At 50.8% G+C, this 22,706-nt stretch overlaps 3 protein-coding genes across 6 annotated transcripts in view; 2 read left to right on the top strand and 1 right to left on the bottom strand.

Moving 5' to 3' along the window:
• MPL (MPL proto-oncogene, thrombopoietin receptor) overlaps positions 1-10,806 on the top strand; it is a 14,684-nt gene extending 3,878 nt beyond the window's left edge. The window contains exons 7-12 of the mRNA XM_040469903.1: positions 3,108-3,286; positions 3,446-3,588; positions 5,176-5,335; positions 5,500-5,596; positions 7,707-7,794; positions 8,005-10,806. Coding sequence (XP_040325837.1) covers positions 3,108-3,286; positions 3,446-3,588; positions 5,176-5,335; positions 5,500-5,596; positions 7,707-7,794; positions 8,005-8,400 — 1,063 coding nt within the window. The 3' untranslated portion in view covers positions 8,401-10,806. The remainder of the gene's footprint in view (positions 1-3,107; positions 3,287-3,445; positions 3,589-5,175; positions 5,336-5,499; positions 5,597-7,706; positions 7,795-8,004) is intronic.
• Positions 10,807-13,362: 2,556 nt separating this feature from the next.
• On the top strand, positions 13,363-17,430 carry CDC20 (cell division cycle 20). Of its 2 annotated transcripts, none has more exons than XM_040469905.1 (11): positions 13,363-13,464; positions 13,595-13,824; positions 13,937-14,085; positions 14,183-14,279; positions 14,482-14,610; positions 14,710-14,906; positions 15,020-15,114; positions 15,263-15,491; positions 15,642-15,767; positions 16,698-16,815; positions 17,180-17,430. In XM_040469905.1, the coding sequence occupies exons 2-11, from the start codon at positions 13,644-13,646 to the stop codon at positions 17,356-17,358; spliced, it is 1,500 nt and encodes a 499-aa protein (XP_040325839.1). In that variant the 5' UTR covers positions 13,363-13,464; positions 13,595-13,643; the 3' UTR covers positions 17,359-17,430. The 2 variants fall into 2 exon arrangements, with proteins under 2 accessions (XP_040325839.1, XP_040325838.1); XM_040469904.1 differs by having other exon boundaries at positions 13,365-13,464; positions 13,636-13,824.
• A 137-nt stretch (positions 17,431-17,567) lies between these two features.
• Positions 17,568-22,408, bottom strand: ELOVL1 (ELOVL fatty acid elongase 1). 3 transcript variants are annotated; one of them, XM_040469914.1, is made up of 8 exons: positions 22,279-22,408; positions 19,707-19,766; positions 19,335-19,525; positions 19,080-19,160; positions 18,879-18,935; positions 18,685-18,790; positions 18,463-18,599; positions 17,568-18,305 (listed from the first exon to the last, which is right to left on the bottom strand). In XM_040469914.1, the coding sequence occupies exons 2-8, from the start codon at positions 19,750-19,752 to the stop codon at positions 18,084-18,086; spliced, it is 840 nt and encodes a 279-aa protein (XP_040325848.1). In that variant the 5' UTR covers positions 19,753-19,766; positions 22,279-22,408; the 3' UTR covers positions 17,568-18,083. The 3 variants fall into 3 exon arrangements, with proteins under 3 accessions (XP_040325848.1, XP_040325849.1, XP_040325850.1); XM_040469915.1 differs by lacking the exon at positions 22,279-22,408 and adding an exon at positions 20,307-20,427; XM_040469916.1 differs by lacking the exons at positions 19,335-19,525; positions 22,279-22,408 and having other exon boundaries at positions 19,707-19,725.
• Positions 22,409-22,706: the final 298 nt, after the last annotated feature.

The following is a 22,706-nucleotide window of genomic DNA, read 5'->3' on the forward strand; positions in this document are numbered from 1 at the left end:
TATGCTGTCTTTTCCTCTCTGACTCTTTGGTCCCCTGCTATCTGCCATAGTCTCTCCTGCCTCTGGGTCTTTGCACTTGCTATCTACCCAGCCCTCCTGTCTTAACTTCTACTTACCCTTCAATTTTCAACTCAAATGTCACCTCCTCAGGGAACCCTCCCCTGATCCTCCCCACTGGGTCCAATTATACATACTTATTGTGCCATATACCTCTCCTTCTTAAGTACTTATCATAGTTACAATTTTACATTTATACTTTATGGAGTTATTTGACCGATAATATCACTCTTTCTCAGAACTCCAATTGAGAAAGGCTGATCTTGACTATACATGATCCCTAAGGGCAAAGTCAATGTCTGCTTTTACTCACCAATATATTCTCACCTACCACAGTGCCTGGAACATAGAGAGTACTCAGTAAACAAATGTTAAATTAATGAATATTGAAAAGAACCACCATTAACAGCTTTAATGTATTCTTCCAGTTTTTCTATGTACTTAAACATGTCTATACACAACATTTAATTTTCAATAGAAGTTGGATCCCATTATATTTGTGGTTTGCTAACTTACTTTCTTTACTTAAAAATATGTCTTGGAGGAGCACCTGGGTGGCTCAGTTGGTTAAGCATCCAGCTTCAGCTCAGGTCACAATCTCACAATTCATGAGTTCGAGCCCCACATTGGGCTCTGTGCTGACAGCGCAGAGCCTGCTTGGGATTCTCTCTCTCTCTCTCTCTCTCTCTCTCTCTCTCTCTCCCTCTCTCTCTGCCCCTCCCTCGCTCATGCTGTGTGTGTGTCTCTCTCTCAAAGATGAATAAACATTAAAAAAAATTTTAATATGTCTTGGAGCCCATTACAAAAAGATGTAACTCATTCTTTTAAATAACTGCACAGATTTCCATAGTCTAGAAGTGCCATGAATGGATTAAAGAGGAGCAAAACTGAAGTCATCATTTCTTCTACCAAAAGCTGCTCCTCCTTCTTTGTCCTCCACCCTACCATCAACTTGGTTTTTCAGGCCTGAAACATGGGAATCACTCCGGACTTCTGCCATTTCCCCACCCTCCAGATCCAATCAGAAATGGTCTTATCATTTCTACCTCTTCAGTATCCCCTCAATCCATATATTTTACTCCACCCCCATTGTCACAACCCCAGTTCAGGTCCTCATCACCTCATACATGGAAACCATAAAAGTGTCCTAATAGATTTCCCTGCTTCTAGTCTGCCCTCGCGAATTCTTTCCTACGACCTGCAGTTACAGTGATCTTCCCAAAGTACAATGCTAATTATGACAATTTTTCAGTGTAAAAGTCTTAAATGTCTCCATAATCACTGTAAGATTAAGCTCAAGCTCCTTACAAAGGTCATAAGGCCATCTATGACCTTAGTCTGCCCTCTCCCACTTACCACTCGCCACCAGGCCCTCTAAGCTAAGAGCATTCTGCACACTTCTAATTTCCCCCAAAGCACTGTATCTCTTATTTGTGCACAAGCATGTGCCTGGTACGTCTCTTTCTCCCCTCTGCCTATCCTATATATGGTCCAAGATGCAGTCTAAGCACTGCCTTGTCCAGGAAGTATTCTCTGACCCTCCCTGTCTGGGTTAGATTATCCTCCTTGATATGCCCCCCCAACCAGCCAGTGCACACCACAGAAAAATACCAACTGTCTGTTTTTCTGCCTCTTCCACTGGAATGAGAGCTCCTTGATTATTCCTCTATGTATTCATAGTGCCCAGCACAGTGCCCGGCACATGGTATCAATTATTTGTTGAATAAAGAAGTAAACACATAAATATATTAATAAATAATTTTGGTAACAGCTAGCCATTTAAGCATTATAATCAGGAAGGAGACATGATTCACTTGTGCAATAAACAGTTATTGAGGGTGACTATGTGGCAGGCATTGGAATAGAGTAACAAATGAAACAGAAAAGTTTCCACAATGTTGGGGCTTACATTTTAGTCAGGGGGAAAGGAAGGAGTGACAAAGAAGTAAAGAAATCAAGAAACAAGGTTACATGGTAGAGACTAAGTGGGGTGGGGGGGTGGGTGCTAATCTAGACTTTATGGTCTAGAGAACCTAGAGACCACACCTAAGTGGCAAGAAAGAATGAGTCACATGAAGACCTAGAGTCAGAGCAACCCAGGGCAAGGTGAAGTGCAAAGGCAGTACATGTGGCATATCCATAGCACAGAAAGAAGGCCCACGTGGATGAAGGGTGGTAAACGGGTGTGAGAGTTATAGGAGAATGGCCAGGTAGGAAAGAGTTAAATCATATAGGGCCCTGTGGTCCTGGTATGGAGTTTGGATTCAAGGTGGGACAGAGAGCCATTGAAGGATTTTAAGCAGAAGAGTGATGTGATGTGATTTTCATTTTAAAAAGATAGATTTCTCTGTGAAATTATAAAGAAGTACAGACAGAAGCAGAGTCACCAGTTAGAACTTTGCCTTAATCCAGGCAGGAGACAGAGGTAGTTCATCTCATGTGGCAGTGTTAAAGATTTCAGTAAGTGGACAGATTTGTGATATATGCTGGACATTAGCAGATCAACACTTGGGAAGCAAATTCTAGTAGCTATGTGGAGAACAAACTGAAAGGAGTGGACAATGGAGGCAGTAAAGCCAGTTGGGGAGGATGTTGTAATAATGTTATAGTAAACTAATATATAGAGGTGACTAACAGAGCTTCTGTACAACAGATTAAAAACATAAGTATGTTTCTACCAGACAGATGAAGTCTCTTTGAAACAATCCAGTGAAGTAGTGTTATTAATCCATTTTATCGATGAAGAAATGGAAGCGGAGATCAATCAAACAATCTACCAGAGTTGTATACCAATAAGCCAAGACATGAACTCTATAGCTCATGCTATTTTCATGTATCATCTAGCTCTTTCCCTAAGAGTTAGAGGCTGGACACCAAAGTAAAATTCAGAAAACATAACACCATGGCAGGAAGACAGAGAGAAAGGTCTGGAAGCTGAGGGAGGAGTCACATTATGGTCCCTACAGGCCATATCCCCTGTGGGATGGGAATTATCAGGATTAGTCTCTGATGCAGGCCTGATTCAATAACTCTATGGGGATGATTCTTAGGGACCCCATCTGGGAGAAGTGTGAAGAGGAGAAAAATCCAGGATTACAGCCCTCCCAGTTCTCTCGCTGCCACTTCAAGTCACGAAATGACAGTGTTATTCACATCCTTGTGGAGGTGACCACAGCCCAGGGTGCTGTTCACAGCTACTTGGGCTCCCCTTTCTGGATCCGCCAGGCTGGTAAGAACTTTCTTCCCTTCTCCTCCCACATAGTTCCTGCCCCGACCACTCCTGACCCCTTGCCCAGCATCACCAGTTCTGGTACTTCTGACCCATGGCCCTGGTGGCATATCTCATGCACAGAAGGGCTTAGGCCAGTCCCTGCTGGCATCCCTGTAGTGCTCATCCCCACTCCAAACTTGCACTGGAGGGAGGTCTCCAGCGGGCAGCTGGAATTGGAATGGCAACACCCATCATCGTGGGGAGCCCGAGAGACCTGCTATCAGCTCCGATACACAGGAGAAGGCCATCAAGACTGGAAGGTACGATCGAGGGGAAAATGCCCACAGACGTCACTACACACGGTATTCCTGAGTTTTATTGGATCTGTTATCAAGAGTGAAGGTGTCCATGTATCTATGTCTGGGTTTGTAGATCTATGTTTATCTGATTCAACTGGTATCTTAATCTCTCTTTGACATTTGACACTGTTGACTTCTGCCATTTAAAATTTTGCCTTCCCTTTGCCTTTGGGATCAGTTTCTCGGGATTCTCATACTATTTCTCTGGCTGAACCATCTCACTCTTTCCTACTTTCATTCTCATTAACCACACGTATATACAACTTCTTACCAGACAGCTCTACATAAAAGCCCCCAGGGGCATTTCAGACCCAGTATATCCAAAACTAAACTCATCTTCCTCCCCAAGCTTATTTTACCTTTTTATTGAGGTATAAGTTACATTCAGTAAAGTACACAGATCTTAAATATACGATTAATTTGTACATGTATACACCCATGTAACTATTACCCAGATCAAGACAAAGGTTATTTCTAGCATCCCAGAAGCTCCTACCCCCCAAGGCAACTACTATTTTGACACCACTACTATTTTGATAAGTTTTCGCTGTTGTTGAACTTAACAAAATGGAACCATACAGTATTTCATCTTCAGACTTACTTCTCTGTTCCCTATCTGAAAATGGCACTACCACTTACCCAGTTATCCAAGCCTGGAGTCATACTGGACTCTTCTTCCTTTTCCCTTCCCTCCATTTATCAACAAGTAAGTTGAGTTTATTGTACCGAAAGTCCTCACATCCCTACTACCACTGCCTTCGCCTCATCTTTGACCACCCAGCCTGGCCCTCCATGCTCTTAGCACACAGAACTACTCTGTAACCCCCAACCAAGCAACTCAGGCAGCCTGACATGCTTCTTCATGTTCCCATAGTCCCCTACTTATATCATCATTATAGTACTAATTACTTGTAATAATTTACTGGTTTGCATGTCTTCCTCATCAGACTTGTGAGAAACCATGTTTCATTCATCCTTTTCCCCAGTGCCCAGCCCAGCACTTGGCATATCACCAGCAGTTCCTCAGTGTTCGCCACATGATTGCTAGTCTCCCTGCCTGTCCACACGACGCTTGTTCTCTCTGTTTGGAATCTGTCCTTGTGCCCCCAGCACCTAGCATCCGCTCCTGGATGCGTGTTACTTGTGAACAATCTGTGTGGCCCTGAGTATCTGAATGTGCCCGGGGTTTCCATCGCCCGACCTGGACCCTGGTGAGCACCTCTGGCGGGATGTCCGCGTGTCCTGGTCAGTGTGTGTATGCTTTGGAGTCAGGATGAGTAGTTAGTTCTCCGTGCAACGAGGTCTGTGTGCCAGCGTGTGTGTCGGGGCGCGTCTAAGGCCTGGCGTGCCTGCGCAGGGCTGTCAGGGAGAGGCTCTCCGCCAGGATGCATGTTTTCTGTCAAGGAGGCTCGTGGAGGGAAGGGAGGGAGATCCCCGAAGATTCAAAGCTGTACGCTTCTGGCCAAAAGGATGCCAGGCTCTCGCGGCCGCGACGCCGGCAGGCCGCCGCCCGGAGCCTGCCCACCGGCTCGTTCCCCCTCCGCGCAGGTGCTGGAGCCGCCTCTCGGCGCCCGGGGAGAGACCCTGGAGCTGCGCCCGCGCTCCCGCTACCGCTTACAGCTCCGCGCCAGGCTCCACGGCCCCACCTACCAAGGCCCCTGGAGCGCCTGGTCAGATCCAGTGAGCGTAGACACTGCCTCCGAGACTGGTGAGGGCCCGGCCGGGGCAAGGCGCTCTGCGTCTGCGCGACTGGAGTGGCGCCGGCGCAGCGAGGGGCGGGCCGTGAGGGGCGGGGCCGGGGCGCGGTCTGGCCGGCCTGGGGGCGGGGCTCCAGCCTGGGGCGGCAGAGGTCTGACTGGTTTCATCCCTTAGCCTGGATCTCCTTGGTGACCGCTCTGCTCGTGGTGCTGGGCCTCAGCACCCTCCTGGGCCTGCTGCTGCTGAGGTGGCAGTTTCCTGCGCACTACAGGTACCGCCCCGGTCACGCGGGAGACGGGACCGTGGTCCGGGTGGGGCCAGAAGCCTCTAAACAAGCATCCCAGGGTTTCTCAATGACACCCGCCCTCCCGAGGACCGCAGGGCTACACCTGTGGCTTCAGCCACCTCCTGCACGTCTCCCCTGGGAGTCGCACCGCCTGCTTACACTCTAACATGCCCGCTATCCTGGACACCTCAAACAACCCCACCTCCTGGCTCCTCATCTCAGCAACAAGGCTTCTGTCTGTCCACCCATCGCTCAGACCAGAACACTGGACACCTCCCTCCCCTTTATCTAGTCTGGCCTGGTCTGGTCATTCCACCTCCTAAACCTCCCTCAAATAGTGGCCCCCTTTTTCTAGCCCTACAGACACTACCGGGCTCACTGAAACAGAACCTCTTCTCCCTCCAATCTAGCCTCACACAGCCACCCAAATAGTCTCTTTAAAATGCACACATGGATTGGCTACTCCCCTCCTTAAGTCTCATGACTAGCTCCCCAGGATAGAGTCCAGACTCTGGAATGACAAGCAAGGCTCTGTAAAATCTGGCCCCTGCCAGAATTTGCACCCCCTCACCCCCACACTGTGCTTCAGCCTTGCCAAACTGTTGGTGATTTCCTCCACAAATCAAGTGGTTTTACTTCTCAGTGCAGGGGATATGATGTCCCCTCTGCCAGGAATACCCTCCCTGGATGACTAATACCCTTTTATCTTTAAATAACTTTCTCCACCAACTCCTAGAAAACTTTCCTAACCCTCGCCTCTTGGCTACTCTCTTTGTGCCCAGTACAGACTTCTATCACAGTACCAGTAGCATTTACGGTATTTATTTCTTTATATGTCTTCCCTCTACCTTACTTGGTCATCTTTAAATCCTCAGCACAAAGCCTGCCAAATAGCACATCCTTAAATAAATATTATTAATGACTTGTTTATATGGGAAGACTAAGGCTGAGAAGAAATGCCATTGGAAGTTATAAACAACTAAAGGTAGAGAAAACACACAAAAACATTAGGATAGCATCCTTAGGCTTCAGTCCTTCCATTGGTAACATCTCTTGGTTCTTGAAGGCCTAGCTCAAAAGACAAGTCCTCCAAGCAGCCTCTTTTGGTGACCCTAGGCTAGGTTAGATGTCCCTCCTCTGTGCTCCCATCTCTCCTTGAACATACAAGTCTTTCTTTGAATTTTTAATCCATTCATATGTATGAGCAGACCAGATTGTAGCCTCTATGCAGGTAATCAGATCCAACAAAAAAAATTGGGGGAGAGGAGGAAGGTGATGCTGCTGAACCAGGCATAGTCAGTTCCTTGTCCCCGGTTTGCCAGATAAATCACTCCTCCCCTTGGAGAGATATGAATGAGGTAGCAAAAGAAGCCTGAAATGTTCAGCTAAAGTCTTTCCATGTGGAAATACGAGCCGAAAGAATTGGAGGTTCCCCCAACATACCTTAATCCGTACTCTTCCCAGAGAGACCACCTTCCCCAGCAACTTAGTAATAAACCCCTCTGGTTCTCTTCATTCACCCATTCAACTAATTTTTTGAGCACCTACTCTGGGCCAGATAGTGTTCTATACCCTGGAGGACTGAGCAAATAGACAAACTCTTTGTGCTCATGGAGTTTATATTCTAGTGGAGTGAGACAGACAACCCCCCCCCAGCAAAATGTGTAACAATATAATACATATACAATAAGTGCTATAAAGAAAAATAAAGCAGAGCAGGACATAGGGATGGGGAAGGGAGGTGATAGTATTTTAGACATGGCAGTCAGAGAAGGCCTCTCTGACAGGATGACATTTGAGCAGAGACCCAAATGAAATGAGGAAACAAATCAAGAGGCAGAGAAATTGGCAAGTACAAAGGCGCTGAAGCAGGGGTGTTTGAGGATACTCAAACCCCTTTTTTGAAACTCCCCACCACTGACTGCCCTTCCCTCCTTTTCACCTATGCTCCTCTACCTTCCTTTATTGCCTTGACTACACTCTTACCTCTCCAAGTCTTACTCCCTGATCTCAGCTGCACGCCCACCTCCGTGGTCTCCTCCTCCCTCCTAATTCACTCCTGTAACTCAGTCTCCTTCTCTTCCTTCTCCCCAAGGAGTCTGAAGCATGCCCTGTGGCCCTCACTTCCAGACCTGCACCGGGTCCTAGCCCAGTACCTTAGGGATACTGCAGCACTGAGTCCAGTGAGTGCATTCCCTTCTACCCTCCCCACCACCAGCCCTGCCTGGACCTGGACCCTTTCCCCACGTACGCTTTTCCAAGACCCCTGCCCACCAGCATACCATCCCTAAGCTCTACCCCCAGCCTAACCCTCCTTCCTGCACAATCCAGGTCTTCCTCCCACAGGACCTGCTCTAATCTGGACTCCTTCCCCCCCACCCCATCTCTCCCAGCCCAAGACTACAGTCTCAGATGCCTGTGAGGAAGTGGAACCCAGCCCCCTTGAAATTCTACCCAAGTCCTCAGAGAAGACTCCCGTGGCCCTGTGTTCCTCCCAGGCCCAGATGGACTACCGAAGACTGCCTCCTTCTTGCCTGGGGACCATGCCTCTGTCTGTGTGCCCACCAATGGCTGAGATGGGGTCTTATTGTACCACTCACATTGCCAACCATTCCTACTTACCTCTAAGCTGCTGGCAGGCCCCTCTCTCCCAGTACCCTGGACAGATCCAAACCCACCAGACCTCTTTTCCCAACCTCCCTACCCACTCCAACCCCACAACACAAACTTCTCAGACCTCACGTCCATCCCCCTCTGTCTGTCCTCATAGTTGGGCTCCACGACACTGACCACTGATGACGACCTTTGGTACTGCTGCTGACATAAAGCCAGCACCCTCGCTTCTCACACCAGGCTCATTTGACCAAGCTGCTCTAACTTTCACCTGTTTCCTCTCTCCTCTCTAATGCTGGACTCCTTGAAAAGACATCTCCACATCCCCACTTCCCATTTGCTCTTCAGACTAGTTAGTTCCCCTACTTTGCTAAGGAAACTACCCTGGCAGAGTTCACTTCAAACTATGAAATTGCAAGATCAAGTAGGATCTTATCAGTCCTCAATTTATTTGATCTCTCTGTGGCATCTGTCATGGTAGCTACTCATTTCTCCCCTTTAAATTCTCTCCTACCTTGGCTTCCATAATATTGCCATCTCTCCTGGCTCTGAGTATAGGAGTAGTGAAAGCATAAACTCTGGAATCAGAACTGGGTTCAATTCCTCTCTTACCCACTTGTTAGCTGTGTGACCTTGGGCACATAACTTAAAGTCTTTGAGCCTTGGTTTCTTGTTTATTAAAATAGGGATAACGACAGAACCTCACAGACTTGTGAAGAGAATTGAGATAATCCAAATACAGCACAATGCCTAGGACATAGTAAGTGTTTAATATATCTGAACTATTGTAATTATTCCTTCCTATTATTCTCTTATCCAGGCATGTTTTCCACCCCTTAATTATTATAGTTCTTCAAGAGTCTATTGACTTTCCTATAAGCTGATCATTCCAAAGTTCTTATCTGCAGCCCTGACTTCTACTACAGTACCTGTAATGCTTTATGCAAGTGATTGTTTACATGTTTGTCTCCCACTACTAGATTGTGAGCTCCTTGAAGGCAAGCAATGTGATTTATTTGTCTTTTCCCCCCAGCACCTAGAGCAGTGCTTGGCGCATGGGAGTAGGCCTTCAATAAATGTTTTCTAAATGAAGAAAATCTTTCTGGACAATGCCCCCTTAACCTCATGCCAAGCTCCCTCATTCTCTAGGCCATTCATTTTCAGCAGTAAATGTGCTTAGGCCATTCTGTTTATAGATTCCCCTGACTCATTCAAATTCACAAATAAATGGTATTTTTTGCTGGCTCCAAACATACCCACTGTATTAGTCAGGGTCTTGGCAGAAAGAGCACACTCGAACTGGGCATCTTGATGAGTTTAATAAAGGCCATAGTTATAAAGACAAGGCAGGATTTAGGAAAACCATCAAGGACTAGTGCAGCACCCGAGCCCTACCAATAACTGGGAGCTGGTACCACCCCTAGGCATCAAGGGGTAAGGGGGGAGTATAGTTACCAGATCGTGAGAGAGTAGCTCTAAGAGAGGGCTGCCTGACAGGAGCAGTGACCTTTGGTAGAAAGATACAACCAACCTGTAGGGACATGGCAGGGAGGGAACCGGGAATAAATAGCTCATGCTCACTCTACCCCCATCCTCTGTTCTCTGTATTAGTTTGCTAGCACTGCTGTAACAAAGTACCACAAAGTTGGTGGCTTAAACAACAGAAATGTATTGTCTCACAGTTCTGGAGCCTGAAAGTTCAGGGTGTCATTAGGGTTGGTTCCTTCCAAGAGCTGTGAGGAACAATCTGTTCTGGGTCTCTCCCCTAGCTTCTAGTGGGTTTCCTGGCAATCTTGCTGTTCCTTGGCTTCTAGAAGCATCACCCCCAACTCTGTCTTTATCTTCACATGGCATTCTCCTGTGTGTATCTGTGTCTAAGCTTCCCCATTTTATAAGGACACCAGTTTCACTGGATTAGGGCCCACTGAATCAACCTCATCTTAACTAATTATATCTGCAATGATCCCTGTTTCCAAATAAGGTTCCACTCTGGAGTATTGGGGCTTAGGAATTCAACATATGAATTGGTGGGGGGTGGGGAGACGCAATTTAATCCATAGTATCCTCCCATTTGTGGAACCCAAACAGAAACCAAAGCCCAAGGTAATCCATTGAGGTAAGCCATATAAATCAGCCTCACAGGGTACAGCGCATGGTAGATAGGGACAAAGAGTGGGTCTGAATGGGACAAATGGATGACATCCAGTATACTTGTTTTCCAGAATTCCTTCCACTAGCTATGGTCAAGGCTCCAACTCTATTCCTAGGGACTCAAGACTAAGATTGAGAGCCAAACCACTAAACTTCTCACCTTTACACCCACTCAGCCATCATGTCCTCACCACTTTTACTTCCTAGGGTCCATCTCCTCCATCTCTACTGAGCTATTGCTACAGCCTTCCAACTAATATCTCTGCCTCCAGTATCTCTCCTTAAACCCAACCTGTATGTTACCTCCAGACTGACTTTCCTATTCATCCCACTCCATACCTCTAAATCTTTAGCTTCACTCTTCAGAACCTGATCTCTTCCTCTTCTAGTGTTTCCCTACATTAGGATTAAAAGTGTTAACACAATGCAAAGCACATAGTAAATACTCAGTGTTTATTGAGCTATTTTTATTATCCCAACTGGGCTCGTCTACCCCCTGGATGTCACCAAATTTTATTCCTTCCATACCTTTTGCTTTCCTAGATTCAAGTCCTTCAGGTGGGAGTTCCCCCATCTAATCAGCAACTTGGCCTCTAATTATCCTTCTTTAAAGCCTTGTTCTCCTTCCCTCCAGCCTAAGACTAGTGCAGTACCCCAGCACTAGCAATAGTGGGGAGTGGGACTACCCCTAGGCATCAAGGAGGGAGGGGGAAGGGGAGTGTGGTTACTAGATTGTGAGAGAGTAGCTCTAAGAGAGGGCTGCCTGACAGGAGCAGTGACCTTTGGTAGACTAGAAAGTCTTCTTTCTTTCTTTCCTAGACTGGAAAGCTCCCTGTGTTTTCTATCCCACTTCTTCCTGGGTAAGGTAACCCAGGCAACTTGTTCTATCAGCTGGCCGTTGCCTGACTTCTTTCACCTTCCTTGGCTCTTTTGCCTTCACCTTCAAATATGCATAGGCCTGTTGGTACTGGTTCCCTCAAGTTCCCATGCTCTGCCCCTTTCTCAATCCCAAATTTCTCACATAAGTATCCCGTGCTTGCTGCCTCTACACTGTCCCCACCCCCACCCTTCTTTCTGCTGCCCCTTCCCCAAGCATGCATTCTTCTGATCCAGCTCTCTCCCAGGTCACTGATGACTTATATGTCAGTGGCCAAATCTGGCCTTTTCTGTCATCATTCTTCTTGACCATTTTGCATATATGAAATTCCTCCCCCTTGAAGGTCCATGTCAGTATAATCTCCACTGGCTTCTTTCATTCTTTTATTTTAAAATGTATGAATTCCCCAAGGTTGTCCCCTTACTTACCCTTTCCTTTTTCTCTACAGTTTCCCTTACTCCAGAAGCTTGCTGGCCCTGTCCTGCATTCAGATATGTTTTGTTTGGCACTTCCCTATACAGAAACTCACTGATTCCACAATGCCCAGCAGATAGAGTTCAAACTCCTTAGCTTAACATTTGAGGCCCTGACCAGCCTGACTCTAGATAACCTTTCCTCTGGGTTTCAGGGGCTCCCAGTTGCCAACCCCAAGTCGTCTAGGTAATTGGAAATAAACAACAACAACAACAACAACAAACAGGAATGCTTCAAAGTCAAAGATAATAACGATAGTAAGTTTGGGCTAAGAGCCCTAGATTTTTCTCTATCATCATCAGAGTTGACCTAAGGTAATGATTGAAAACATGATTTTTCTAGCCTCTCTCTGGGACAGTATACCATTTGGTTAGGAGTGCAGGAGCTAGCCAGATAGTTTGGCTCCACTATTTATTTTTGGCTATATGCCTTTGGGCACATTTCTAACCTTTTTCTGACCGTTTCTTTCTCTATCAAAAGGAGATAGAGTATCTGCCCTATGGGATTAAGGATTAAGCTCAATAATGTGTGTAAACTGTTTAAACACAGTCGTTAGTAGATGGCCAATAAATGGTACCCATTATTATCTTTATTATTGCCACTTCACCTCTAAGCACATTCACACAATTCATTCAAGTCATTATTAGCGGATTTGACTGAATGGGAGTCAAACCTGGCTTCCCACAAACTGTGTGGTCACAGGCAAATCCCTTCCCTGGGCCTTGGTTTTCCGTCTGTAAAATAGGGGTATGTTGCCAGAATGGGGAAGATGCACCACGCACAAGTTAGCCTAGTGGATCTTCAAAATTCCTGACACCTCTAAAGCCCCATGGGGGTAAAGCCACAATGTCTTTCAGAAGGCAGTTCAATCCTATCTCCAGACAGGCAAGTCTGAATCCTGATCTTTTTTCTTAACCTTAAGGAATTCATCCCTTTTTCAGCTTCATTTTCCCTGTTTGTAAAACAACAACACAGTTTTTTAAAACTAACACACGTGGGGCGCCTGGGTGGCTCCGTCGGTTGAGAGTCTGGCTCAGGTCAAGATCCCAGGGTCTAAGGATAGAGCCCCACATCCGGTTCCCTCAGAGAAACCCTGTTTAGGATTCTCTCTCTCCCTCTCCCTCTGCCCCTCCGCCCCCTCTCAAAAAACAAAAACAAACAAACAAACAAAAACCCCATACAGGTTACGTCCTTCCTGGCAGTGTTCCTACAGGCACCAAACTAACTAGGTCTTACCTTCTTTCTGCTCCTAAGCTTCTCAACTCGTTCCCCACTCCTACCCACCTGCCTCTTTTCCCTTCTCTGAAGGGCTCAAGTGCTTTAGGTCACTTCTGCACTTCTGCATCATAAATACGATCCACATGGACGCTTTAACTATGAAGGGCCGAAGAGGGCAAGCTGAAGAATGAATGGAAGGGACTCCGGAATGCAGTGGCAGCTCAGGCCCCGCCCCCAGGCGCGCCCCTCCCCGCCCCTCTCTCTTTCCGACACCAGTTCTCTGGAGACGGGCCTCAACTCTCTCACTCTTCAAATCACGCTCCACGACTGGATTCTCGTGAGACCTGTGACTTGCACCGGAAGACCCGCCTCCTATGCCGTGAAAGGCCAGTGGGTGAAGGCGACGGTTGCGACGGTTGGGTTTTGAAGGAGCCAATGAGTGCTCAGAGCGGAGAGTTTAAGAAGCGGAGGCCGGCACTGCAGAGACCGGTCTGGGATCGGAATCTAGTCGGAGGTGGAGGTAAGGGCCGTGTGGGTCGAGCTGGGGTGGGTATGCAGCCCGTGCTCCGAGACCCGGACGGGCTGGGGCCGGCTTGGTTCTGAGTGTGTGGCCGGCGGTCCCAGGCAGAGCACGGTCGCCTCTTCCTCAGGGCTCCGCGGGCATCCACTCCAAGGACCCCTCCTCCTGCAGACGCTCCCATGGCGCAGTTCGTGTTCGAGAGTGACCTGCACTCGTTGCTGCAGCTGGATGCACCCATCCCCAATGCACCCCCTGCGCGCTGGCAGCGCAAAGCTAAGGAAGCTGCGGGACCGGCCCCCTCACCCATGCGGGCCGCCAACCGATCCCACAGCGCAGGCAGGACCCCAAGCCGAACACCCGGTCAGTGGGGTGCGGCGGGACACGGGGAAGAAGAGGGAACGGCTGAGAGCGGCCTTCAGGCCTCCTCCCTCAGGAGCCTGCTCAGACTCTGGCTTCCCTCTCCCCGGCCCAGGCAAATCTAGCTCCAAGGCACAGACCACTCCCAGCAAACCTGGTGGTGACCGCTATATCCCCCATCGCAGCGCTTCCCAGATGGAAGTGGCCAGTTTCCTCCTAAGCAAGGAGAACCAGCCTGAAAATAGCCAGACGCCCACCAAGAAGGTATGTGGCCCAGAGGGGCTTAAGGCAAGAGTGTACTTTGTGTACTCTGTGTGCTTTGAATCATGCCATCCTGCCTCACCACCACCCTTTGTGCCAGGAACATCAGAAAGCCTGGGCTTTGAATCTGAACGGCTTTGATGTGGAGGAAGCCAAGATCCTTCGGCTCAGTGGAAAACCACAAAATGCCCCAGAGGGTAAGACCTTGAAGTTCTTCCTTCTTGGAGGGAGGTGTTGGCCCGTTCCCAGGGTTGGGGGGAGATGCCTGTCTGCTCTTCCCACCTAAGACTGAAGGGAGGGGAGGTGCGTCTCTGGCCTTCCTCGCCAGGAGCAGGGGAGGAGTCAGTTTTCCCACTGGAGTCCGTTTTCCCACTGTCAAGACGTATTCGGTTGCCACAGGTTACCAGAACAGACTGAAAGTGCTTTATAGCCAGAAGGCCACGCCTGGCTCCAGCCGGAAGACCTGCCGTTACATTCCTTCCCTACCAGACCGTATCTTGGACGCCCCTGAAATCCGGAATGACTACTGTAAGTGCAGCCTTCCCTTTGCCCATTGGACAGAGGAAGAGGGCCTGGGGACCAGACAAACAAGGAAGCTCATTCTCCTCCCTTTCCCTGCTCTGGCAGACCTGAACCTTGTGGACTGGAGCTCTGGGAATGTACTGGCTGTGGCGTTGGACAACAGTGTGTACTTGTGGAGTGCTAGCTCTGGTGACATCTTGCAGCTGCTGCAAATGGAGCAGCCTGGGGACTATATATCTTCTGTGGCCTGGATAAAAGAGGGCAACTACCTAGCTGTGGGCACCAGCAGTGCCGAGGTGCAGGTGAGACTTATCCCTGTGCTGCAGTTCTGTTGTGCCCAGACAGGGGGCTTGTGCAGCAGGAGGATGTTAATGGCAAGTTGCAATCTCTGATCCTAGCAGCCTTCTCTCTCTAGCTATGGGATGTGCAGCAGCAGAAGCGGCTTCGAAACATGACCAGTCATTCGGCTCGAGTGGGCTCCCTATGCTGGAACAGCTATATCCTGTCCAGGTTAGTGGTTTTAGCTAGTCTGTTGCAAAATCAATGTGCAATTTTTGCCAGCTCTCCCCAGATGTACACCTCTGAATGGAAGCAGCTCAGTCCTGCTGGCAGTGTTTGGCCCTGCCACAGAACCTGATTCCCTTCTTCCCTCCTGCAGTGGCTCACGCTCTGGCCATATCCACCACCACGATGTTCGGGTAGCAGAACACCATGTGGCCACACTGACTGGCCACAGCCAGGAGGTGTGTGGGCTGCGCTGGGCCCCAGATGGACGACATTTGGCCAGTGGTGGCAACGATAACGTGGTCAATGTGTGGCCTAGTGCTCCCGGAGAGGGTGGCTGGGTTCCCCTGCAGACATTCACCCAGCATCAAGGGGCTGTCAAGGTGAGAATGGGGCTAGGTTGGGTCCTCTGCTTACCCTGGCCCAGAACCTGGGGACTGTTAAGGGGAGATGGGACAGCAGGGTTAGACGGGATTACCCTGTGACCAGTGTCTAGCTCTAGTACCTGCTGACCCCACCTTTATCCTACCTAGGCTGTAGCCTGGTGTCCCTGGCAGTCCAACGTCCTGGCAACTGGAGGGGGTACCAGTGACCGGCACATTCGCATCTGGAACGTCTGCTCTGGGGCCTGTCTGAGTGCTGTGGATGCCCAATCCCAGGTAGTCTTTTACCTGTTCCAGCCCCTCCCTCCCAGAAGGTGTTCTCACTCTGTGTGGTCTTCCGTGGGCAACCGTGTTCCTTCCAGTGCCTTCCTCAACTCTGTGCCCGATGGTTTCCAAAATTCTGGCTCCACTCTCATTCATGATCTCCAGGCCACACTTCTGTCTGTGGCTTAACTCCAACCTCATGTCCTATAGGTGGCACCGGCCTAATATGCCCTAAATTAAATTTGTCATTTCTTATTTCCCTGAAATGTGTTCCTCCTCCTCTTAATTGTTTGAGAGGGATAGAACTTACTCAGAAATCTGGAGAACTTCCTAGAATCTTTCATTATCTTCACTTAGCCCCCAAGACACATCATCTTTGCCTCAGAATATCATTCACGTGTGTCTCTCCCCTAAGCCTCGCTTTTCTTCTCACTGGAGGCCCCCTGCACTGGTCTCACAGCATTCTTTTCTTATCTCCTGCAGTCTGTCCTCTGCACTGGGTCTGGGTGGTCTGTGACTGCTAAAACCCTGCAGTAGCTCCCTATCACCTACAGCAACTTAATCCACATCCATTGGAATGAAATTTGAAGCCCTTGCTGGTGGGTCTCCCACCCACTCCAGGTTCCTCCCCTTCTACCCTCCTCTCCCCGATGCAGCCTTCATTCTAGACTTTGACTCTGGAGCCAGAGTTCAAATTCTGGCTCTGTCACCTTTTAGACTCGCATGTGATCTTAGGCAACTTGCTGAAGTTCCTTCTGCTGGATTCTTTATCTGTAAAATGGATAACAATTTTTTTAACTCTGAAAAAACTTTTGTAAGAACTGTGGTTTATTCAAGTCTGAGTCTGTGGCACCTGGCAGGGTGCCTAAATGCTCAAATGGAGTTAGTTCTGATTTGAGTAGCATCGGCTCTGTTGAGCCCACATGCCATTCTCTCTCACAGGTGTGCTCCATCCTCTGGTCTCCCCACTACAAGGAGCTCATCTCGGGCCACGGCTTCGCCCAGAACCAGTTGGTTATTTGGAAATACCCAACCATGGCCAAGGTGGCTGAGCTTAAAGGTAGGTTCCAAATAACAGAAGCCAGACACAAAAGGCCACATATCATATGACTGTTGAAATGTCCAAAAGAGGCAAATGCAAAGAAATAAAAACAGACTGATGGTTGCTAGGGGCTATGGGGAGAAGGTGGTGAGGAGTGATGAAAATGTTCTGGAATTACTGTTGTGATGGTTGCACAACTTTGGAAATACTAAAAGCCAATGAATTGCATACTTTAAAAGGATGAGTTTTATGGTATGTGAATTAAATACCTCAGAGGTGTTAAAAAAAAAAAAAAAAAGGTAGGTGGCCCTCAATATTGGAGGCTGTAGGTATGTCTACATTCCTATGCTCTACTCTCACTTTTTTCATCCTCATGCCCCAGGTCACACTGCCCGGGTCCTAAGTCTGACCATGAGCCCAGACGGGGCCACGGTGGCATCGGCAGCAGCAGATGAGACCCTGAGGCTGTGGCGCTGCTTTGAGTTGGACCCTGCACGGCGGCGGGAACGGGAGAAAGCCAGTGCAGCCAAAAGCAGCCTCATTCACCAAGGCATCCGTTGAGGACCAACTCATCACCTCAGTTTTTTGTTTTTGTTTTTTATTTTTCTAATAAAGTCATGTCTCTCTCTCTTCTCCTTGCATGACCTCTGTCCCAGCCTTCCCAGAGCCTCCTCTCTGCTGTCTGTCATCAGAGAGCCAGAACCATCCCTCCTGTTTGCAGATAATAAGGCTAGCACCTCTTTCATTCACACATGTACACACACAGCCTCGGTGGTTTTCTCTGTCACTTTTAATGGAGACATAAGCGAGGGAGCAGCCTCCACAGGCTGTATTCCCAGGCCCCCCACCCACCCTGACCTTTGGCCAAGAAGCTTCTGCTCCAGCGTGGGTAGAGGAGGGATCCTGGGTCCACAGTGACAGATTATTGCTGACCTCTTCAGTGTGAGGAAAAAGGCCACAAGACCCTGGTTGAGGGCCAGTCCTGAGTGCTCCTCTCCCAAGTTTAAGGCAGGGAGGGGGAAATAAGTATCCAGCCCTTTCAAGCCCCCAGCTCCAGAGTGGCAGAGGGCAATGAGGCCACATCCTTGGAGCTGGCCAGGAGAAGTGGGTGAGGAACGGAAGCTGTGGTCCCTGTGTACCAGCTGTGGGGAGGGGAGGACCTGTCCCCTGCTCAGTCCTGACCACATAAGCCCTGGTCACAGGTATAGGTGGGAAGAAAAATGTCAGATGCTGCCCAAGGCACAGTCCTGAGGCACTTAGGTGGGCGCCTAGGTAGGCCATGTTTCTCAGTTGGCCTTGACTTTGGCAGTACCTGGAGCTCCATTTTGCTGAAGTACACGGGGGAGCCGTTTGCCTTTGGTGTAGGAGTGATACCAGAAGTTGGAGAACAGCACAAAGAAGATGGTACCGTACATCCAGATGAGGTGGATGATGACTGGATACTGGTAGTTACAGCTAGGCATGAAGTAGTATTGGGAGATGTGCAGGGAGACCAGGACGAACTGGATCTAGAATGGAGGAAGGCAAGGGTCAGAGGGAACAGTGAGAGGTGGCAGAGAAAGACTGAATGTGGAGTGTGGAGGGATGGGGTCAAAGGTAAGGCAGGTTGGATAAAGGTAGGATCCAGACCAGAAGGTTGGGACAGTTATGGGCCAGGCCCCTCACCAGCTGGATGGCTGTCATGTGCTTTTTCCACCACAGGTAAGGCTGAGCCACAGGGCCAATGGCAGACAACCCATAGTACAGGTACATGACGACATGCACAGAGGAGTTGATCATGGCGTGGAAAGAGCCCATTCCTCCTGTGAGGGGACAACAAGGTCAGAAGAATTGAGCTGCTGGTCCTCAATGCCTGCCCCTCTTCCCCCGGTGGCCTTCACCACTCACCTGGGGCAATTTTTACCCCCCACCACCAGCTCCAAGGAAGCACTGAGTGGTGGAAGACATGTAGAAAGGTCACCTGTCCGTCTTTTTTCCGGAGGATAAAGATCACCTGAGAAGAGTGGGGAAAGGAAAGGGGTTTCTGAGCCAGGGCCTCTCCTTTCTCCCTACAGGTTCTCACCTCTCCTATAACCACTTACCGTGTCCATCAGTTCGATGAACTTGGAGAAGAGGAAGAGCCAGGCCACTCGAACCATCTGCAAGAAGTCAGGCAGCCTTAGGACACCCATGCTACTCCAAAAACTTCCCTAAATTGGGCCAGGAGCCCAAGTCACACCCAAACTCCTATCCCCAAGTTGCTTATAACCTACCCACCCCACACTACGCCTGTCCCTACTTACCCTTAGTGCCTCCGGGCTGTTGGAATAGTCCACAGGATCGCAGCGCCAGGTGTAGGTACTCAGCCAGCCAGACATCAAGAACTAGGAAGGGGTGTGGATTAGACCACCAGAGTTCCACCCTGCCCAATCCCTCTTGCTATCTAGCTGAAGAAATGGATTTCAGCCTCTCTGGAAAGGAGATGCCATGCTCTGGCCACAAGGCCTGCCCCTTATCCTGCCAGCAGGAATTAAAACCTAGCCATGCCAGGGGCCCACCTCATAGACAATGTAGAGGGAGAGCGCCACCAGGGAGAAGTTGTAGACAATCATGAAGCCCCGGAGCTGGAAGGGCTTCCGATTGGCCATGATGCGAGGCCCAAGTGAGAGAACGAAGTACACGTAGGTCAGGAGGATGGAGGTCATTAGCAGGGGGGACCCCATCAGAGGGTAGCCCTGGACCCGAGGATCTGTAGAATAAGGGTCAAGGAGTCAGAAAGGGTCACGGGGTCCCAAAGGGTGCCCACCAGGTGTACAGACATGGGGCCAGGTCACAAAGGGTCAACGGGTTCACAGGGACTCTCCATTAGGAGACAGCCCTAGATCCAGGGATCCCAGGACAGGAGAAAAGAAGGGTAGACGGCATCTTACCTGCATACTTCATCATCTCCTGGTACAAGTTCACAACCGCCTCCATCCTGGCTAAGGATTCTGGGGAGGTATGGAGGGTGGGTGTCAGGGCTGACCGTGCCCCCATCCCACCCTCGACCCACAGACAGGAAGCAGACCAGATGAGACAACTCCCGACACTTCCCTGCATAAAGGACAGAAGACTGACAGGAAGGAATTGCTGGGGATTGGGGGTAGGAAGCCGTCTGGCCAGGGCACCGCTTCCCCGCACATCCCGCCTGCCTGCTGGGAAGGACAGATCCCGCCCTCCGCTCCACACCTCACTCGCCTCCCCTCACTCTCTGCTTCTCCAGAGATTCTCACCCCCAGTCCTCTCCTCCCCTCTTTCTGTGCAGGGGAACTCTCCAAGTCCGGTCTCTTTCCGGAGAGTCTTACCTCTCCTCTCCGGAATGACCGCTTCTCCCTTCCCCACCAGTCTCCCACCTCTCCAGTTCTGGTTCTGTCTTCTCCCCAGGGATCCTCCCCTTCAACCGCTCCGGTCCACCTTCGGGATGCTGGTCTCTCGGGACGCCGGTTCCCTCCTGCCCCTTCCTCCTCTCCTCTGCCCTCCCGGGCTCTCACCTCCAGCGTCTCTCGCAACTCCTGGCTCTCCTCCTCTCCGGCACCCCTTCCAGCCCTTCCACTCCGGAGCCTTTGAGACTCAGGAGCCTTTGAGACTCCAGCCCCGGCTCCACCTGTCTGACTAGATCTGGCAGAGGCCCGCCCTCCGCCCGCCCCCGCTGCACTGCGCATGAGGTGGAGGGTGGGGCCAGGCCACAGGTCAGGGCCCAGAGGAGCAGGACCCACCAGGATTGAGAAAGCCAAGTAAAGCATGGGGCTCACCACCCACCCACCCACCCACCCTGGACAGCCAGATGACCTAAAGCTCTAGCTTAGTTTTGAGTCAGAAACCTCACGGGACTTTAGCCCAGGGCTCACCTTGGCCCCAAGAGAACTGCTGAAAACCCACACCCAGCATCTTCTCCTAAACTAGCCAGAAAGTCTCAGTTTGTCCTGCTTCAGAATGGGTGCAATCACCCTTCTCTCCCTGGGAGGGGCAGGGAAGCCAGTGGCATGTGAGGAGGTGGGTGAGTGGGGGAGGTCTCAGGAATCTTCCCCTCCTTTAGGGAGGGTCCTAATGAGCTAGGCCCTCTCCCCCTCAGAGCCTGCAGGAATGTCGGGGGAGGGCGCCCTGGGACACAAAAGCTCCGGCCGGTCCCCAGGAGAGCCTGGGATGCTGGGGCGGTCCCTGAGGGACGAGCCTTGCCCTAAAACGGCCAGGGCAGCAGATGCTCTGCGAGCTGCCTGCCCTCCAGTCTGCCAGGTTCCCTCCGTCCAGACAACAACGTGAAAAATACACCTTCTGACACATCCACTGAGGCTGCACCTGTGCCCCTCCCACACTCACGGGGCACACATCTCACAGATGCTCCCCCAGCCTCCGTGACGACCCCCAGCTGCCCCCACCACCGTCAGGCCCCAAGTCCTCCTGTATGCACAGAGCGCCTCTAGCATGGCTCTCCCCACCACCACCATCGACAGACTGACCACCGCCTGCCCTCCCTCAGCGCACATAGGTACACGCGGAGCCCTCACACCTCCTGCTGGTGACAACCACCCTCCTCTGACACACCACCCAAACAAGCCTCCACGGACTTTGACATGCAGTTCCTGATACTCAGACCTGCTCCTCACTCCATTCACGCTGGCAACACACCCAGAACACTCTTCGTTGGTCCTGCATCACCATGTGCAAACAGCCCACACGCAGGTTTACGGGTTTACTCACACGTACGTGAGTCACAGATAAATGTGGTCACAGACATAAACTCGGACACTCCACTTTGAGGTGAATGAACATAAAACCACCCACACCGCACGCAGACACACACCTGCCTTGGGTCATGCATACAGGTCTCTTTTCATGGATGACCTTCGTCATTCATTCATTCACAACCAGATTTTGTTGGTCTGCTGCCTCTCCTGTGGTAGGGCCTACCTGGCATAGGCCTGCACTCAGACACACAGTTCCTCCCTGACCCATGTGAGTTTGCCAGCTGGTTATCTCTCCCGCTCTCTCTCAGCCACCACTCAAGTTCACCTCCCACAAACACTCATGCGCCCTGAAGGTCAGGAGTGGCTCTAGGCTCCGGAGAGGACCTCTCCCCAAGCTTGAGAAGCACTGGGTGTGTCTCCGGTAGGGGAACTCGGTTGGGTGCTTCCTTCCTTTAAGATGGATGGAAGGGAAAAGGAGACAGGCAAAGGAAGGGGGAGGGGAAGGGAGAAGAGAGGAGCAGGGAGCGAAGGAGAGGGAGGGTAAGAGGCACAGAGGGACGAGACCCAGAGGTGGTGGAAGAAGGCCTAGGTTTGAGCAAATGGGAGCCGGGATCGGAGGGAGCCTGCCGGCCAGGGCCGGCCCCAGAGAGCTGGGACCTCCCACCCACGGTCCGGGAACAGCCTCGCCCACAGGCTGGGCAGGGCAGGGCAGGGCAGGGCCAGCTAGGCAGGGTGCCCGGGCACGTGGGCAGCCCGCCCGTGGAAGGTCCAGACTCACCAGTGGGGGGCCAGGCGGGCAGGAGTGGAGGGCTTGGAAGGAGCAGGGCCAGAGAGAAGTCCCCAGGGCCAGCCTGCCTGCCACTTCCTCATCTGCTGGGCCGACTTTCTGTCACCAGAGGGGGACAGGGCGGGCCGGGCGGGGGGCGCCTGCTGATTGGCCCCGACTGGGCTCGGCCCGAGGGGCGGGCGCAGGGGCGGGCCGCCAGATTCCGGGGCAGGAAGCACGCCCAGCCCGGACTCCCCACCCCTTCCCTCGGCATCTTGCCGCTCGCCTCCATCAGGTCGCCCTGGGCCGGCCCTGGCCCGCCAGAGGTGCACCTTGCTTCTTCCCGACCCTCAGTCTTATTCTGGGCCCTCTGGTGACTGTCCACCCACGTGACCAACACATCCTCTGTTTGTGGCAGGCCCACCCAGCTTAGGACCCTG

This window comes from Herpailurus yagouaroundi, unplaced genomic scaffold (genome assembly GCF_014898765.1).
Source record: "Herpailurus yagouaroundi ecotype Mexico unplaced genomic scaffold, PumYag 77, whole genome shotgun sequence".
NCBI lineage: Eukaryota > Metazoa > Chordata > Mammalia > Carnivora > Felidae > Herpailurus > Herpailurus yagouaroundi.